At 45.4% G+C, this 18,243-nt stretch overlaps 10 protein-coding genes across 10 annotated transcripts; 3 read left to right on the forward strand and 7 right to left on the reverse strand.

Moving 5' to 3' along the window:
- Positions 1–18: 18 nt before the first annotated feature.
- On the reverse strand, positions 19–1,239 carry VTP01DRAFT_1246 (uncharacterized protein; the record flags this gene model as incomplete). The annotated part of the gene is made up of 4 exons (XM_069379575.1): positions 19–178; positions 227–320; positions 1,075–1,163; positions 1,235–1,239. 4 exons carry the CDS (start codon positions 1,237–1,239, stop codon positions 19–21), a joined length of 348 nt encoding a protein of 115 aa, XP_069238654.1.
- Positions 1,240–1,545: 306 nt separating this feature from the next.
- Positions 1,546–2,067, reverse strand: VTP01DRAFT_1247 (uncharacterized protein; the record flags this gene model as incomplete). The annotated part of the gene is made up of 1 exon (XM_069379576.1): positions 1,546–2,067. One exon carries the CDS (start codon positions 2,065–2,067, stop codon positions 1,546–1,548), a length of 522 nt encoding a protein of 173 aa, XP_069238655.1.
- An 841-nt stretch (positions 2,068–2,908) lies between these two features.
- Positions 2,909–4,156, reverse strand: VTP01DRAFT_1248 (uncharacterized protein; the record flags this gene model as incomplete). The annotated part of the gene is made up of 6 exons (XM_069379577.1): positions 2,909–3,052; positions 3,136–3,356; positions 3,430–3,650; positions 3,711–3,727; positions 3,781–3,831; positions 3,884–4,156. 6 exons carry the CDS (start codon positions 4,154–4,156, stop codon positions 2,909–2,911), a joined length of 927 nt encoding a protein of 308 aa, XP_069238656.1.
- Positions 4,157–4,340: 184 nt separating this feature from the next.
- VTP01DRAFT_1249 (uncharacterized protein) lies at positions 4,341–4,868 on the reverse strand (the record flags this gene model as incomplete). The annotated part of the gene is made up of 3 exons (XM_069379578.1): positions 4,341–4,409; positions 4,463–4,542; positions 4,715–4,868. The coding sequence occupies 3 exons, from the start codon at positions 4,866–4,868 to the stop codon at positions 4,341–4,343; spliced, it is 303 nt and encodes a 100-aa protein (XP_069238657.1).
- Positions 4,869–5,120: 252 nt separating this feature from the next.
- Positions 5,121–7,922, reverse strand: VTP01DRAFT_1250 (uncharacterized protein; the record flags this gene model as incomplete). Its single annotated transcript, XM_069379580.1, has 1 exon — positions 5,121–7,922. The coding sequence occupies one exon, from the start codon at positions 7,920–7,922 to the stop codon at positions 5,121–5,123; it is 2,802 nt and encodes a 933-aa protein (XP_069238658.1).
- Positions 7,923–8,076: 154 nt separating this feature from the next.
- Positions 8,077–8,444, forward strand: VTP01DRAFT_1251 (uncharacterized protein; the record flags this gene model as incomplete). Its single annotated transcript, XM_069379581.1, has 2 exons — positions 8,077–8,292; positions 8,355–8,444. The coding sequence occupies 2 exons, from the start codon at positions 8,077–8,079 to the stop codon at positions 8,442–8,444; spliced, it is 306 nt and encodes a 101-aa protein (XP_069238659.1).
- A 207-nt stretch (positions 8,445–8,651) lies between these two features.
- On the reverse strand, positions 8,652–11,251 carry VTP01DRAFT_1252 (uncharacterized protein; the record flags this gene model as incomplete). Its single annotated transcript, XM_069379582.1, has 7 exons — positions 8,652–8,827; positions 8,898–9,009; positions 9,066–9,796; positions 9,863–10,127; positions 10,192–10,490; positions 10,566–10,730; positions 10,789–11,251. 7 exons carry the CDS (start codon positions 11,249–11,251, stop codon positions 8,652–8,654), a joined length of 2,211 nt encoding a protein of 736 aa, XP_069238660.1.
- A 469-nt stretch (positions 11,252–11,720) lies between these two features.
- Positions 11,721–12,482, reverse strand: VTP01DRAFT_1253 (mitochondrial 37S ribosomal protein uS10m; the record flags this gene model as incomplete). Its single annotated transcript, XM_069379583.1, has 4 exons — positions 11,721–12,106; positions 12,180–12,274; positions 12,342–12,406; positions 12,471–12,482. 4 exons carry the CDS (start codon positions 12,480–12,482, stop codon positions 11,721–11,723), a joined length of 558 nt encoding a protein of 185 aa, XP_069238661.1.
- A 160-nt stretch (positions 12,483–12,642) lies between these two features.
- On the forward strand, positions 12,643–13,390 carry VTP01DRAFT_1254 (40S ribosomal protein uS9; the record flags this gene model as incomplete). Its single annotated transcript, XM_069379584.1, has 4 exons — positions 12,643–12,672; positions 12,869–13,046; positions 13,115–13,281; positions 13,343–13,390. The coding sequence occupies 4 exons, from the start codon at positions 12,643–12,645 to the stop codon at positions 13,388–13,390; spliced, it is 423 nt and encodes a 140-aa protein (XP_069238662.1).
- Positions 13,391–15,804: 2,414 nt separating this feature from the next.
- Positions 15,805–17,260, forward strand: VTP01DRAFT_1255 (uncharacterized protein; the record flags this gene model as incomplete). Its single annotated transcript, XM_069379585.1, has 4 exons — positions 15,805–16,246; positions 16,634–16,774; positions 16,842–16,949; positions 17,088–17,260. 4 exons carry the CDS (start codon positions 15,805–15,807, stop codon positions 17,258–17,260), a joined length of 864 nt encoding a protein of 287 aa, XP_069238663.1.
- Positions 17,261–18,243: the final 983 nt, after the last annotated feature.

Raw genomic sequence — 18,243 nt, forward strand, 5'->3', positions numbered from 1 at the left:
CCGCTATACATCTCTTTACTATGGACATTTCGAAAACGTACGTTCGAATCTACTACGCCTTCTAACGACGACAGCAACAACAACAAAAAAGTGTATATAATACTTTCGACATTTCCTTACGCAAACCGCGCAACAACAACAACCTCTCTCCCTCTCTCCTCTATTACTTTCTTCTTGCCTTAATTCTCAGCAGCATTCTTCTACTATTGTCAATGTATATATCAACGCATAGATTATAGACATTGGAATCGAGATACCACATCTCTCACATAGCTTGCATACATTCCTCCATCTAATATCTCCTCCACGTTTTCCTCTTTCTTAATACAGTATTCGACATTTTAACGCACAGAAATCAAGTGCTGGCATACAAAGTTTGCAATTTACATCATTTCTTCGACTGTCCTACGTATGAGTGTGAACTCTATTTGAATAGCTGGTAACTGCGCCGCCAAGTAGCGCGGAAGAGTGGAGATCTTTCATTTGCCTATCTCCCTCATGCTCGATGAGAAAAAAACTTTTAAAGACCCCAAATGGGTTAGGTTTCCTTAAATGATCTTGTAGCCGCCCTTCCCTTTCTTTCATTGAACATACTCTTTTGGGAAGGTTATTTCATCCCCGATGGAAACCGAAAATAGCCGGGCTAGATGAAGGGGCTTAAAAAAGTATTATTACTGCAACGTCATTCCACCTTGCAGGTTGTTGTTAACGTTGGAAGGAGTGCATTAGAATACTATATCGGTACTGTACTACTAAATAATCGTCGGCGGGAACAGAAACGTCTGACTCGACATTTGTGCTCAGCCAGATAATACTCCCACACAGCGCACTCCGCTTCTCACTACAATCTTCAGTGGTTCTTCTCCAGCAATGCCCGACTAAACTTTATAAAAAAGAAGAAAGCTCTAACATATCTTGTGCAAGGTTTCCGGTGCACCTTCGTGCCACCGAATTAATTTGGCTCAGCAGGTGGCAAGCACGGCTACTATGTCGTCGGCCAAGTTGGTAATAAGTGCATCCAGCGGAACATCACCTCGCTGTGTTGATTTACTGCCGTAAAAATCAAAAACTTACTGTTATAGGCTGTGCTGACATGAATTGATCGAGCGATTGATTGCCAGAATGAGCACCTAGATATCAGCTCATATCCATACAACCAATTTCTAGAAACTCAGTTTCATACATTCAGTGCTTAGTAGCGTTTAACCGCAACATGTACACAAGTAGCACCTACGTCATGGCAACGACGACAGTGCACGAGACTCGAAAACGAACCACGAGCTGCTAATATGTTGTATCTTAATATCAATTTGCTGGCATCACGAATCAGTCATAGCCTCGATGTAAGCAGAACGTTCAATCTGGTTGCGAAAGAAAACATTGGAAGCAGATCAATAATCCAAATGAAATCAATCCTTCGTGAGCAGTGGATATATCGCCCAGCAATGGTTGCCAAAGACAATGCAGGTAAAGAAAGATGTCTAGAATAAGGCTTTGACCTAGAAGAGATTTCGGTACATGTCTATCAGAAGGGGGAGGGAATATTTATTCACTCTTTTTCCCACTCGTGCTGTTGTTGAGTTCATCAGGCAGCCATTCCATCAAATTGCTGATATGTTCTTGTCCCTGTCCATCGACAATGACCTTCCGTACCGCCTCGCCTTTCTCCTTGACGAGATCCTCGACGGTTGTTCGCTGGTCCCGGAACCAGCCCAGATTATCCGCAATAAGGTGCCGGTTCTTGCACCCTGGACATTCTATCAAGACGACGCCTTTGGTGTATGCAAGTTTAGACATGATATGATGTGACCGGTCCTTGCACACCTCGCAGGTGAATCCAATAAGTAGTTGGTGCTTTGGATCGACCGGTTCCTCCTCTTGTGCTTCTTGGCTCCTCCGCAGTGGTTGGAAGGCATGCAAAGTGCGTTGCTGTTGTTGCTGCTGCACTGCTGCAATTGGTTGGATAAATCGTCTCGCCAACATTGTTGCTCTTGCCACTGGACGTTGCAACATTGCACATTTCGTCAAGTGTCGTGAACTCTGAAATAATCTAGTGTTTCGCAGCATTTGGAGCACTGTATCTGTAGATCTATGGGTAACTTTGGTGGCAACGTTGTCTTTACAGCAGAAAAAATGCGCTGAGCTAAAAAATGGAGCTTTACTGGTTTTAGTTCTAGCGACGTCCCACATTTCTCAACGCTCTCTACGAAATGTAAGTCGCTTTTCGAGAGCGGTATGGTCGTCCTATGAAAAACCAAAGTCGCACATGCCACAGGATTCGACTCATTTATTGAGAGCAGTAATGTCACCATAAAGGAAAATACGAGCAGGTCAATCGAAACACGGTCTCTATAGGCTCTTTATTGGCAAATCCTTTAATGTCGCTAAGAAGCAGGCTGGCATAAGTTTCAGCAACCCTGGCCATGAGCGTCTCGTTGTCTAATAGCTTACAGCTCTCTTCACTACGGACCAAAACTGCTCGATCGGGTATAGTTCTTAGGAATATGCAGGGAGATATCCTCGTGAACAATCTGTGTATTTCTGTGTGATATTCGGTTGTCTTGTAACGATGTAGTAGTAGGCAATGTAGGTCCTTTGAGACTCTTACCCGTACTATTATAGGATGAGGAGAAAGGGTAGCTGCTCCTGATCGGTAATATATGATAATTTGGAGTGAGGTCGACCAGATAGAGGTGATATGGGTAATTCTCAAGGCGAAGGTAGAGCTTTGCTCATGCGTCCCATTTTCCATCCTCCACCAATCATGGATGGTGCATTCCAAGTGCATCTTCACACAACTTTTGTTTGAATGTCTTTGTAAATGACTACGTACATTATCATGCTTTACTCGCAAGAATTTCCCGTATTATTTTTGGTTCGCTTTAAGCTCGGTTTGCAGACTTTCACCCTATTTTGAGAACTGGAAAAGCGACTCGTCAATTTTAATCAAGACTAGATGGAACAACAGAAGAGCTTTGCGATGCAAGACTGCTACATTTACATGAATGCTCTTGGCATTGGTTCCAACACTATAATAATGCAGATGGGTTGGCTTGTGGCCCAATCAACAAACGTCTCTCTTAAATCCGTTCGCAGGAACAATTAACTCTTGCCAGTCGCTTCTTGACAACATACCCTCGCCGTATCCAACTTCATCGACCATCTGTCCGGCATAGGTTTCAATGCGGTTTGCTGCATCACCGTCGAGTAATTATGATTTATCCGCACGTTCCTCCTCCTCATGCTCTTCCTCGGCAGGTATTGTGTACGGGTGAGCGAGACATATAAACAGTCCGATCCAGATGGCCAGCGTGCACCATCGCTTCGAACTTCGCTTGGTCCATTTCGATCACCCGCTGTCAATTTTGTTAGAGAAATAAGTAAATCTATAATTTTTTTTAACTTAAGGCTGATGATTCTCAGGAGTACCTTTGCCACGTCCTGGTAGTGGCCAAAAGTACTTGGCACCGTCACTATGGTATTTCAGTAATCGACCGAAGAGCGGGTCGAATTTGAAGGAATAGGCACAAGCTTTTTGATTCTGGATGCCTCCAGCCTCAATTATGGCATCGACATTAATCTTCGACTGCGTTTCGGAGATCTCCCCCATAGTATTCATCTCTCGGACTAATTTCGCATTGCACTCTGACCTTTGGATCATCCGTCACATATGTTATTTTTGTGCATGTGTCTCTTGTGCATTTACATACCACTTCAAAATATAGCGCTGGTCCAAGAGAAATCGGATTCAGCAATGATGCGTACAGGTTAATCATACACCAGTCTTCGCGATGGACCTGTAAGAGCCGTTTGGACCTCCACAGTCGCTCCCTACTCTATGTTTGAGCAAAAAGATAAGCAAATATAAGCGACATGATTGTACTTTCATGGTGTTGAGCACTGTCCTTATGTAATCCATCGTGCCATGGATGTCCTTCTCGATATCCGCTTCGGCGTAGAGGTCCTTAATGATTTCTCGGATGTCATTCGGTCCCTTAGACTCAGCGACCTGTCGCAACACCTGGAGCTCGTTTTCTGTCGCGACGTAGTCGAGTTTGAGGGACAGCTGATCACATGCAGCTTTCAGCGCAGGTATTAAGCGTCTGGTCACCGATGTTGTAGTCAAGTTCATCATTTTATCAGGACCGCTGCTCATTCTATGAATAAAAGTTGAGTGATATGGGAAGACGACTTGCTTTTACGCAGCAAGGCGCTCCAACACCGCAGCCGGCGCCAACTTTTCTAAGTCTGATGGCTGGAGAGGAGTTTTTCGCTTTGGACTGACTATGTTGCCTGAGGTTCGCTGGCGCTTGTTGGCTTGTGCAGCAGTATCCATCCTCTCAACCCGTCCTGCGGTTGTCATGGACTACTGCGAGCTCGGTCGCAGCAGCATAGGCATCGCTGACCGTCTACAGGATGCTGTAAGATAAGAATCCATGTGGCATTCGTGTACATGACTAACCTGACACGAAGCACACAGGAAGACCTTCGAGATAACTTTGCTTTTCATGATGTCAAACAAGCCCTTCTTCCATTTTGCTGCTTTCGCGGGATCTGATGTACTTAGCTATGTCGCTAGACGTATTGGATGGGAACATTATCCATTACAAAGTAGTAGCCCTTCATGTGTGGATACTTATCCATCTTTTCCATTGTCGCCCCCAAAAAGCTAAGGTCCAGTTACTGTTCCTGTGCTCGTAAGTTCAGCATAAACTCCTCGCTTTCTCTTCCTGGCTGACGGCTGTGGAAGCCTCAGGCTGCACTTGATCAGAGATCGCGCCCAAGATCATGGTCGTCTGCGCTCGTGTTTTGGCCACTGTGACAATTGCAGGCGAGCCTTCCTTTGACCAGGTCATACTGCGCTTCATGTTAACATGGAAGGCAGACTTAACAAGGAGGACGCAATTCACACCTGCAAGAATTCGACATCAATTTTCATTGGAGGATCAAATTACTTTGTGGAAAGAATATACAGACAAGTACGCTGACTAGCACTCATAAGGATAAGACTCTGAGCTCTTTAAAACTGTGGTCTTCACTCATAAGTATGTGAAAGGCAAAGTCCATGTTAGTTTATTTACAAGTCATCATTTTTTCTATTACTATGGGTTATGATGGTATCATGAGACGTGAGTCATCAGGTAATGATGTATAGCAGAGGCTGCCTCCATATTCCCGGCACAGAGAAACGCTTTGATAAATAATTTAAAAGTAATATCATCTGGCTTCATGGAGTTTCCAGCGCAAGGAGCAAACATATTGATGAACGAGGAAGCGTGTTTGCTGGTTGGCTTTTCCGTCAGCTTAATTAGAGTGTCCCACAAGTCTTGGTATTCACCGCTTTGAGTGTACTGGAGTATTCGCAGCTGCTCTTGCTCTGAAAGCAACGCGTGCCCCCGCAGGACATCTGAAGGTTTTAGACCAATGGCGGATTCGAAGATATCCCACAACATTCCACTCGATAGTGGATAGGGACCATGCTGTGTCCAGCGTCTTGTCAGCTGCTTCGCGGTTGCAAAATCGCCTTGAAGCTTGAGCATCCGCAAATGTGATAATTTTCGGTGGTCGAGATGAAGGAAACCTTGAACCAGCAAGTTGAATGCAGTTACATCCAGTTCTACTTGAATATTGCTCTTCTTGAGAGCCTTGATGAAATTTACAGTGCGTCCCCATTCGCCTTGAGCCACCCAGCCTTGCAACATTGTATTGACAGTGTAGTTGTCTGGCATGACCCCGGCCTCGACCATACGTCTAAATGTACTGTAGGCCGCTTCAGGATTCTTATTATATACAAATGCCTTGATAATAATATTGTATGTGACATTGTTCGGTGTGTGCCCATCTGTGAGCAAGCGCTGGAAAATACGTGTCAGTTTTGCCAAGTGAGGTGTCGGATAACGCGAAGCATAGCAGTTGAGGAGCATATTGTAGGCTGCTAGTTCAGGCCGTCCAGTTTTCCGTTGGCAACTAGGTAGATGCGATCGTCGAACCATATTCAGCCATGCTTCCTCGACTTTGGACATATCGTTGTTGGCGATTGCAGCTTCAATGAAGATCCGGTGGATACCGCTCATTGTCTTTGTTGCTGGAAAAATACCAGAGCGCACAGCCGAGATTGTCGATAGATAAAGTTTGTATGCAATGTTAATGTCACCGCGTTCACCAAGCTTTTCAATAACCCGTGCTATGCCTTTCAGTCCCACCCGAATACCTAGTGCGTCTTCCATTGTCTGCATTCCCCTGACAGCTAGATGCCCAGGGACAAGCTTGACATTTTCTCTTTTGAGATTTAGCACCGATAATGTAACACGTAGAATGCTTTTGCGTGTCATCTCTATTCGCATATTCTGCACCATGTGCCGGAGACCAGGAAAATCGCCACGGGAGATGCGAGCCGCTAAAGCTGCCAAGGGTATCCGTCGGTTTGTGTCCAGCACTCGAGAAATTGTATCCTTCTCCCATGTCTTGTAAAGTTGGACACATTTGTTCCAATGTCCATGCTGCAGCAGACTCTCCAGAATAGTTGCAAAAGGTTCCAATGCAATATTCAGTGCTTCGTTTCCTTCCGCCTGCTTCTTAAGTGCTTTGTCGTAGTAGCCAGAAGACTTGAGGAACAAGAATGCCCGATCGAATTGATGATCCTGCACCATTTTGCGTACTACCGCCCATTCATCCATACCATCCAAATCTGTACAGGATGGCGCTGGTGTATTTGCTACAAACGACTGCTGCAAGACCTGCACGGTAGCTCTGGTCGGCTGGATACCGTGTTGCTTCATGTATATGAGTATCTGCTTCGCAAAATCACGATCGCGGGTTTGGGCAACAGCTCTGAGCACAGTATCGCACATGGTGGCGGTTGGTGCTATGCTTGGATATGCCTTAATCAACAATTCAAAGAGATCACCGAGGTATCGTGATGTAAATATCTTTTGACGACTGTCCCAGGCGATCCGTTTAACATATTCGTTGGCAAATATCTCCCAAGACGCTGAAGATGCGGTGATCTCCATATCCACCCCAGATCCAAAATCGCATTTCTTCATTGCATAAATGTAGGATTTACAAATGTCATTTGCCATGCTCTGCAGCAACGGTGTAAACATTTGGTCCACAGGTTCCAAAGACAAAATCTTGCGTACTGCACGCATAGCGTAAGGCACATTGTTCTTGCTGCAGCTGACGCGTACAAAGTGATCAATGCATCGATAGAGACTTTCTCCCTGAAGCTGGTGCTCAGCTATCCCTTCCTCGAGCGTCGCAAATGCCGGTTGTAGTACGTTGCAATCCAGTGCCGATCGTATCATATGCTGATAAACTTCTCCATCTGCAAGGTCTTGCTGTTTTAGTTCTTTAAATAACATTTCAGCTTGCTCAAAACTGCCTGTTCGTCCGTAGGCGGCCATGGCCATGAGCATGACGGGTTTTGTGCGTGGAATGCCGAGTTGCTTGATATCTTCGTAGATTTGCCGCAATCTTCGCCACTGCACGGACCTTCGTTTTGACCGAGCGAGAGTATACAGCGTAGACATGAACTGCTCGTACTTTTGAATGTGCATATTTTGTTTGCTCGGAAGGGGCATGAGTGTGTATGCATTCCAGGCTGCACCTGCGAGGTGGATATCTTGCAAGCTTGTTAAGAATTGAGCCTCGGCTTCGGTGGTTGTCAATCGTGTGTCCGGAGAAGTAGGAGGAGCTGTTGTGCGCAAGGCAGCGGTTGCGTACGGCTGGGAAGGTGGTGGTAGTGATTGGAAAGGTGGCCTGTGTCGAGTGCATGTAAATAGAAGCGGGTGGTATCTGTGGAGGTGTATATCCCGCCGTGCTCGCAACGTGTTTATGAATCGAGACGCAAACGGCAGCGTCGTCCGATGGCCCGTCTGTTGCAGCGAGCGAAAACATGACCCGCTCAACTGTATGGACATATCATTTAGACTGGGCGCGTAAGCGTTGCGAAAGGATGCAGTAAGTATGGGAGCGATCCTGCGTCTGTCTACCTGAGACAGTGTTCTAAGTGTGGCTTGCAGGGACTTTTGCAAGGTCCGTTGGGGGTACAGGAAAAAAGACAGCTCGAGCGTCATGGCCTCCACTCCCCAGAATGGAGAAGCGCTTTGGCATGCTCGGAGGAAAGCTTGGAGAGAAGCGAGACCTCAACAGCCACCAGTGACAAGCTCGCAATCACTAAGTGCTTGGCTTAATGAGAATATTCAGGATCGGAAGCAACACTTGGGTATCTACAATTCGCTTGTCGTCTCTCGGAAGCCGCTGAACAAACCGATTCCATTATCCTTTATTGTAAGATTGAATGAATCGAAATTATTAAAAGCGATAGGGTTATCAATCCATCTATATTGTAGGTCAAAGTCCTTGTGGAAGGATGGAAAGAGGACGGAACATGGCCCGAAGGCATGGAGGCACCCAGAACAACCGATGCAACCGGCTTTTAACAACATTTTTGACCTTTCAAACGCATTTTGCCGATTTTCATCATATCTTTATTGTACTGTATTTGCAGATATTCATCAACGTAGTAATTGTCCCGACATTTTGTATTATAATCTACATTAAAATTTTGTGAAAATGGTTTATTTACGCACTGCAGAAGAACAAGTAGGTTAGGAGAGGGGAGTGACGGATATCGAGCGTATTTACGCTTATGGTTTGTATGCAGGAGAAATTGTATCTTTTCTAGCCGCATTTTTGCAGCATTGTTCTTGGATGTTGATCACGGCTGCTTTTCCGTGACCGGCTAGCACCAGCTCTTTGTTTGCAAGAATAGCTTGTCTGTATATGCGTTCCAATGGCGGCATTTGAGGTTGCTTTTGATGATCTTTGCAAAAAGGAAAAAAAGACCATTGTTAGCCTGATTAATACGATCATCTATTCACAAGACAACTTACTGAGGACAGCAGTGTTAAGCGCTGTCGCGAGATCGTCCCGACACGACTTGTCAAGCAGATGCGCTGTGGGACTCTCGTATACATCGTGATAAGCTAACAAGGAAAATATTTCCTGTATACATAGGTCAGTGACTCGCTGGGATTGTGGATGTATCGAATTGTACTTGCCACGAGGCGGGACCTTATTTTTGGCCGTTCATCGTTACGATATTCATCCTGAAGTTGCTGACCATACTTCATGATCTTTCTCATATGACTGGACGACGAATCTTCCTCGAGGTCTTCATCAAATAACGTCTCCTCGAGCGTCGTTTCCTGACTGAGGGGTGCATTGTTGCTGCTAACACTGAAAAGACTGCTACAAGTGCTGCTCCGCCTTGTGGAAGCTCGGCGATGGCGGCGGGTGGAGCCGCTGTGTGGGGCAAGTTCCTCGTCTTGATCAAAATGGTTGTCGACAGCTGTGGGGGACGCGGAGAATGCCAGAAAACCGTTGCTGTGATTGTTTGGTGAAGCAGAGGCTGCAATAGCCGCGTAGCTGAGTCGGCGTTGCCTGTTAGCACCTGGAACGTGCATTGAGGGTGTGGTAGCACAGCCGGAACCGACGGAGCGACGCCGGCCCGTGCTGTGGATCGAATTTTCGTCGGCATCGTGCTCTTCTTCGTAGCAGATGGACTGTCTTCCACTGTTGACACTGCAGTGGTCTTCATCAGATAACTCCGTATCCTTTCTTGATCCCTCTTTATTCACGTAATCTCGCATCATTTCGACGAATTTCTGGCATTTCAATTCGAACAAAACGTCTCTGCCGATTTCCATGTCATCCAAAAGTCCAGGAAAAAGCTCGTTCGTGAGACTGATTGCAGTTTCAATGTCGCCAGCAATGACAGCTTTGCGAATATCTGTTTGTCAGGCAACTGTGAGATTATTTTGCCATTGATGGGATTTTCTTTTTCGACACAACTTACTTTGGCGATTCAGCATATCCTTCTCGGCTTTCTGGATATTTGGACCGTAAAGTCCAACTTGGGCTTTCTCCAAAGAAATCTCCTCCTCGCACAACTGATTAGAGTCTTTGATAACAGCTTTGGCTGTGGACATGTAGCCATGATGGATAAGATAAGATAGGATAAGCTGGTTCAACTGGCTTTGCGGTGTGGGTTGCAGCGCAGGTCTGGTCGCACTTGCTGCTCGAGTTTGACCAATATCATCCCAAAGTTTGGTCTTGTAATCCTGACCGGCTTGCGTTTAAGCTTTCGATTTTTTTTCCCAAGCATGCTCAATGAAGTCACGTTACCTTTATATATTGCGTGATGTCGAATAGAAATGATTCTTGTCCAAAATTCACAGTAACGCGCTCGCCAGGCGTGCGTAGGCCAACACACGGGTACAATTCGGTGTCGCGCGGGATATCATCGAACGCGTCTCCAAGCAGTGTGCCGTTCTTGGTGTAAAAAGCAGTGCTTTCAGCAAAGTTCACGCCACAACCGATCACATCGCCTGTTGTGAAGCAAGGGCCGTAGTGTCGGCCGGTGCCGGAACCTGCAAATGCATTGCCGTCGTCGCCGTGATATCCCCAGGAACCGACATCCCAGCCTGTTAATAGTCGGAAGTATTGTTACAACAGGCGGATACGGGAGATGGCCGACTGGCAAACAGTTTGCTCATTACCTGGCAAGCGCTCAAGCTTATTTTCGCCGCCACAAAAACCAATTCCAATATATCCATCGCTCCCTTTCGAAAGAACATGCATCTCAAAGTAGTATATGCCACATTGCGGGCGCATGGGAAAATTTGCTCTAACGGACGCAGCATCTGCTTCAGATTTTCCGGGACCTGTGAGAAAGGAGGTCAACCAAGGTGTGACTAGTCGCATACTGCGTCCGTTTGTTACCAGTGTAAGATAAATCAAGGGCGTTTCGGCCGATTTCTATGAAACGGGACTTGTCTTTTTGGTTCCAGCAGGTTGGCAAGCGGAGGTCAAGACTGTCGAGCTCGGCAGAGTGGGGCGACTGACTGTGAGAACGAACAAGCGAGCTTGTCAAACTAGAGTTATGGCTGCTGCTGGTGCTGCTGCACGGTCGCTCTGTCGGAAAAAACGAGCGACGGCTTTGAAAATAATTGTATTGTTCCACGGCCAAGTCGGCATAAAGCGTCTGCTTCAAGTACGTCGGGTACTTCGGCGGAGCCAATGAATGCTGCATTGAGCTCGATGACGTTCCATGGTGGGAAGACCTTCTCGTGTGAGTAGCTTTCCAAGGAAAAGACTGCAATGGCGGAAACGCGGTTGAGTATGACAAGGATGCACCACCAAAGTGGTGCATTGTGGGCCCCAAAGAAGAGGCTGAAGACGACATTGAGTGCAACTGTAAATGGAAACCAACTTTTGTGTGAAAGAACAGGGCTTTGTTGCATGCAGCGGATTCATAGATTTGATTTTTTAGGATACTTTCGCACGACACCTTGAAACGCGTGATGTTGTCGTGTCCACACGTGCCCACAAGCCGGCGCTTTTTTCTTCTTGTTGCACAGTCTGCAATAGCAAAAGTCGACTGATTTTCGTTTAATATGCCTTTTCACTGAACAAGCAAATCCAAACTTTGCTTGGATCACAATTTTGCTATGGGTTTTGACTGGCAACTATATGGTTTTACAAACGCTGTATGACCACTGTACTCCCCACAAAGAGCTTAAAAAGGGTTAAATACTCATGCAATGCAAATTATCCAAACCAACCCTTTTCTTTCCCTGTAAACATGCAGATAGCCCTTTTTTAAATTGCAGCGCGGTAGGTTGGTCAACAATGTGGAGAAAAATTACACTTTATTATTGCTGCTTGGTAGATTCTTTTGCGTTCAAAGCTTCATATTCCCATGTAGTGGCGCGCAAACCGATACCAGCGGGAGCATTCATTGTGAGATACCGTAACCAGCGCTGTACAACGTCTGGGTGGGCATCCTTAATCTGCAATAGTCGTTTGTGCGTTTTGCGTTCAAAGTTCTCCTGGGACTTTTTGTGAACGAAGGGAGACTTGATGACTGTCCAGCGGGAGGTTTGTGTCGGTAATCGAACGATGCCTGAGCATGGCATGCCAAGGTGATATGCAGCGCGCTGTGCAAAGTCGGCGTAAAAGTCAAGTTGTTGTGGGAGGTATCCTCGAAGGTGCAGATTGCATACAGGAATGCCGTGTGTTGGTTCTAATCGTTTGGGTTCTAAACGAACGTTTATCCATTTTTAACTTTTCCCCAAAAAGAAAAAGATCAACTTGCATATGCGAGATAATACCTTCAAATACGTCGCTTATGCTCTTGGTTTCTACCAATGGAAGATCCAATTTATCATTATCCTCGGTCTTTGCTTCTAAAGTTTGTGCCGTTGAGCTGCAGTATACACTCGAGTTAGAATGGCGGATAGCAAACATCCTAGTTTGGTCGTATATAGACGTACATGGAAGCGCGGGTGGAATGATTCGTGGTTGCCAATCGTCTTGGCAACAACAGAAGCGAGCGACGCTGTTACAATAACAGTTTCAGACAATGGCTAACGGAGAGCTCGGTCTAGATGCTTGCAACTTACTGTGGTGAACATATATTTTAATTCAGGAGGAAGAGAGACAGGGTCAGACAAGCCACTTTACATGTCAGGGTTGAAGCGGCGGAACCATCCTGGGTGGGTCCCCGCTGGGCGGGCGCCCGCCAATAACCAAGCTAAGCTCGCAAGCGCCAGGTCTTTCTCTTTTTCGTCAATTATGGAAGCTGTGCAGACTTTTGGTCGCAAGGTGCGTAATACATCGATGAATGAATGAAAGAATGGATGGATGAATGCAAGCGATGATGGATGTCGATGAAATCGAAAGAGACAACCTTTGGAGGAGCAGACTCGTTTCAGCAAATGGGCGGTCATGAACGAATGGGCGAAAATGACACACTGGGGCATTGCTCAACAATTTGCTAACCCAAGCCATATCTGCACAGAAAACCGCTACCGCTGTTGCTCACTGCAAACGTGGACGTGGTCTCATCCGCGTAAACGGCTCTCCTCTTGAGCTCTTGGAACCTGAGATTCTCAAGTTCAAGGTCTACGAAGTCATCCTTCTCCTTGGTGAAGAACGCTTCTCCAACGTCGATATCCGCCTTCGTGTCAGCGGTGGTGGTGAGTATACAGGAAGAATACGATATTTGGAATGATACAGAGAGCCAACCATGTACACTCGTTTCCAGGTCAAGTCTCCCAGATTTACGCTCTCCGCCAGGCTCTTGCCAAGGCTATCGTCGCTTTCTACCAAAAGTACGTTGACGAAGCCTCCAAGAAGGAGATCAAGGAGGCCCTTGTCCAATACGACCGTACTCTCCTTGTCGCCGATCCCCGTCGCTGCGAACCCAAGAAGGTCGGTAACAATGATAGCTACATCGAGGGAATGCAATACTCATACGTATCTATCTTTACAGTTCGGCGGCCCGGGTGCTCGCGCTCGCTACCAAAAGTCTTACCGTTAAACGGCAGTGTCATGTGGCATTTTGGTTTTGTACACTACTTGTCAATTTGCTTATATAAAGAACTGCGGGGTAGTGTCGCCATGCATCGTCTTTGATCTTCAGTGATTCAGTGTTTAACATGTGCATTTCTACGGAAATACTTTGCCGGCTGTGAACAACGACGGGTGTACCAGGAAACGAAAGAGATATGATGATGAGGGCTAGATGATGGACTATTTTTAAGCTATCAATTTAATGGGTATGGATGTACGTGTAACTGTGCGTATGAGTGAAAAGGATTTATCAGTCTTCCTTTATCTCTCTTCTTATCACTAAATAAAAAAAGCAGCTCTCTTAGTAAAAAAAAATGACCACTTGACCTGCCTTTTTTGGACGCCCTCTTTAAGTAATCCATTTCCTCTTTGAGTCGTAAACACTAATCTGGCTAGACTCGAGAATGGTTTTCCTCCTGTTTTTCCAAAAAGTCGCTGTGGAAGCATTTTTTTCTGGAGGTTGTAGCGATTTAGAGTGGGAGGAGGGCCGATTTTTTATGGAAAACTACAGTTAATTACTTTTTACACCTTCCACATGCCTTGGATGGAAGAGTGTATAACAGGATATGGGCTACAAAATTAATGTTCACTTTTGGAGTTTGGCAGACAGAACAGACACCAATCTGAGGAATTCGACTTTGAAAGGTGTTCAGCATCTGTATTCCCAAAGTCCCCAGTGCCTTTGCGCGAAGCGCATCGCGACGAGGAGCGGTCCAACACGTTCAGAAGATATAGAGGTGAACACTACTGTTATGGACCAAGCCGAAAATGCGTATGTGCACGGCGACGCAGGAAGGCCAACAGCAAATCAAGAATATATTCCATCGAGCGCCGGTCCGAATAAACCGGAAATTCGACGGTGCATTATTTGCAGTAGCGAAGCGGATGCAAAACCGCCGGAGAATGGAGGTTTATGAAGGCCAAGCGAGGTTATCATTTAATGCGGATCTCACTGAAAACCTTTTCGGTTAGGGGGACGAGCGCAGCGACCGTTAAAGCACTTGTGCACTAAAGAAACAGCGTTTTGTACGACTTCCTGTTTTATCAGACGATTCCTCTTTTGCTGCTAAAATCCAGAAATGTCAACAGACATTGGTATTATTTTTCCAGGAGTTTCTGTACTGATGTTCAACTGCTATAAAAGCCAGCGAAGTGGAAAACGTCCATAGACTGGAGCGGTATCTTCTTCTTTATATCTGTCTTCTGCGCGAGCCAGTTTCCAAAGAAAATGCCACAATGCTGTAGTCGCTGCGGAGGAATCGACCGTGTTCGACGAGCCAGCCGATTGTGCCCCTCCAATAGGTCAATTGAAATTTTAAAAAACAACAGTAATGGTCAACGCTCGACAACAGATGTTCGATTTATATCTGAAAATCCTGAGCATCTTCAACAACCGAGAATAACTTCTCAATCTCTTTCTGTTAAGATTCCTGGAAATACGTATCAACGTCAAATTCGATTCGTAGCCGAAAACCGTCAGCAACTTCAACAGTCGAGAAGAGAGCTTCAGTTCACGTTTGAGCATGAACAATTGCCGGGACCAGAATTTCAATTTGTGTCTGAAAATTCTGATCTTTGTCAACAACCTGAAAGCAATATACATATACATATGTATAGAAATGATATAAATACTGCTACTGCACAACAGTAAGTGCTGCGAGAATTAAGCAATGTATATTCCCGGTGTTCCCCTGTGTACTTGGTTTCGTGGACGCCAGACGAGGTCATTCTTCAAACGCTTTAAAAAACCGAAAGCTTCCAAGATCGTATCATATTGCACGCGCTCCACAATTCAGGATTGGTCATATAACAGGAGCTGATGTCCACGACCATACCCATATACTGCCAGACGAAAGAAGAATTTGTTCACATTGTGGTGCTCTTCTCTGGCTCTGGGTACGATCCTCTGGCAGTAGAAGGAGTCCAATCTTCGTTCTATGCTGCGGGAATGGAAAGTTGGCATCTTTGCCTATACCCCAACCACCATCAGCATTGCTTCAAAGATTCCTAACAGAGGATACATTGGCAGGAAGAAATTTCAGAGATCAAATAAGAGCTTACAACAACGTACTGGCCTTTTCGTTTATTGGTATGGATGTTAATAATTCTGTCGCACAGCGTAATGGAACAGACACGTATTGTCTACGAGTATGCGGTAGAATATGTCATCAGATTGACTCCATCCTCCCAGCACCTGGGCAAAGCCCTGTATTCTCTCAAACATAATTCATGATCCTACATTCCAAGTTCATCACCGACTTTCGATCTTCAATGACCTTGATCTACTCCTTTTAGAAGAATTACAGCAGCTTTTTTTTTTATATTAACCCTTTTGCTCGAGCTCTACAGTCAGCAGCCGAACGCCTATTTCGTTAACCAGGAATGAACTTGAATATCCGTATCAGCCGTGATGCATTCAGACGCGAAGGCCGCCAATACTCTGCCCCAGAAACAGCAGAAGTCGCCGTTATAATTCCTGGAGACCAAGATACTGAACGAGCCATTGCACGCCATGACGTTATGTATTTAACGAAGGATTGTGAAGTACGACACATCAATGAGATTCGTTCGTTCTACGACCCATTCCACTATGTATTACTTTTTCCGCGTGGAGAGCTTGGCTGGCATCCAAACATTGTACTTTCTGATGCCGACATAGACGAGGATACGAATGTTGAAGATACTATGGAAGATAATAATAATCATGTAAATAATAACGAGAACGCTACCGAAGATGTAGCTCTCAACGATGAAGAAGAAATTGAAGATCATGATGGGGACGAGACAGAAACTACTCCTCCACGAAGACGTCGGGTCATCACCCGTGAATTTTAAGCTTTTATGATCCAAATACGAGGAAGTTCCTATCGCACGTATGCTGGCCGACTTTTTTATGAGTACATTGTTGATAACTACGCAAAATTCGAAACGCAACGTCTTCGATATTTACGCTTAAACCAAGCTCAGTTGCGTGCATATTTGTACCGCGGAGCAGCTGACGCTGTTTACAAGGCTGATGGAGCCCATGTTGATGCAAAACAAATTGGACGACGAATAATATTGCCGTCAACTTTCATTGCTGGACCGCGATATATGCATCAGCAATTTCAGGACGCTATGGGAATTGTTCGACAACGTGGAAAACCAAATCTATTCATTACATTTACTTGAAACCCGCGTTGGCCGGAAGTAACCCGAGCATTACACGCAGGACAAGTGGCATCTGATAGACCTGATATCGTCTGCACAGTGTTTAACGAAAAGCTTCGATGCTTAATGAAGAACCTCAAGGTTAACAAGATATTTGGTACCGTTATTGCCTCAGTGTATGTTGCGGAATTCCAGAAACGTGGTTACCCATGCACACATATTGTTAGTACTTGGGGCCATCGAAGAAATCGATACCATTGTTTGCGCAGAATTGCCAGATCGCCAGGAAGAACCTGAGCTGTACGAAGCTGTCTCGCAACATATGTTTCATAGACCGTGCGGCACTTATAATCGCCAAGCTTCATGTATGGAGAATGGTAGATGCAGCAAACGCTTTCCAAAGAGCTTCCAGGAGGAGACAATTATTACAAAAGAAGGCTACGTGATGTATCCAGACGAGACAATACAGACACTGCACCGCCGCATCCGTGCCCTAACTTCCCTGCGATGACTAGTCAATGGGATTGTACCTTTTAACAAATATGTTCTTTTAAAGTATAACCCTCATATCAACGTGGAAATTTGCTTCAGTGCTCGATCCGTCAAGTATTTGTACAAGTACGTCTATAAAGGGCATGACAGAGCCATCGTCCGCCTGCAAGAATATCAGCAGCAGCAACAACAATAGCAATCTGAGGTAGAGGAACAGCCTACAATTGACGAAATCAGTATTTAGCAAAATTCTCGTGTAAGCTAATGAACATCGTTTTGTTTAATACCTCCAAAACTGCTAATTCGCAAATTTGGAAGCTGTCAAAGAGCTTCCTAGAAACTAGCAACGAAAACAGATAAAGGAGCGCTTTTTTATATTATTACTCTTATTTCCGAGGAAACCATGTCATCCAAAGAACGCGTATCAAATGGAGGAAGACGCTCACACTCAGTCTCGATCAACGTTATCTGAGCAGTTTGCTTGATTGGTTCGGTCAATAAATGTGAGTGCCAATCGGAATAAATTGAGCTCGTCTATGTATCAACTTATGCATCCTCAGAATAAGCAGGAAACTCTGATTTTATATACTGTGCAAGTGCTGATCGCAATAGATGAGCATTCGACGGTACTGCGCTGTCGAATTTTGGCTACAAAGATCGGACAAGCATCTTACGTGACAGCTAGAGTCATCCTTCCGGAAGAGAATGCATCTCGAGTGCATCTCTCTTCAGAGATCTTTATATTTACTTAAAGAGCAAGAAGATACACTTCAGCGAATCCAAACAGATACTTGCATTTAACCTTCGATTCAATTGCTTATCCATGTGCCCGGCTGCTGCCAAAAATTATTAAAATGATATATTTCGGTTGAAACTACATAGATTTCCATGAACAGTACTCGAATTAGCTTACAGAGTCACTAGATGACGCGGGCGGTTACGTGTTGTTGTTGGCCCCGTCAAATTTCCAGCGCATAAGGTTTTTCCTCTTCCTTCCTTTACAGCAGTTATGCACTGTCAGAGCCAAACCTGGATTTCCGTGCATAACATGGCCGTTCCTCTCTGCTCAACTTCCAGCCGAGGGAGCATACTAACTATAATTTGAAGTTACTGTTGCAGGCAGTATGGACATCGAAGACGACAATTTTCAGCCATCACCGGTTGTACGCAGGACTAGAG

This window comes from Rhizomucor pusillus, assembly GCF_041956525.1.
Source record: "Rhizomucor pusillus strain CBS 183.67 unplaced genomic scaffold VTP01scaffold_10, whole genome shotgun sequence".
Taxonomy (NCBI): domain Eukaryota; kingdom Fungi; phylum Mucoromycota; class Mucoromycetes; order Mucorales; family Lichtheimiaceae; genus Rhizomucor; species Rhizomucor pusillus.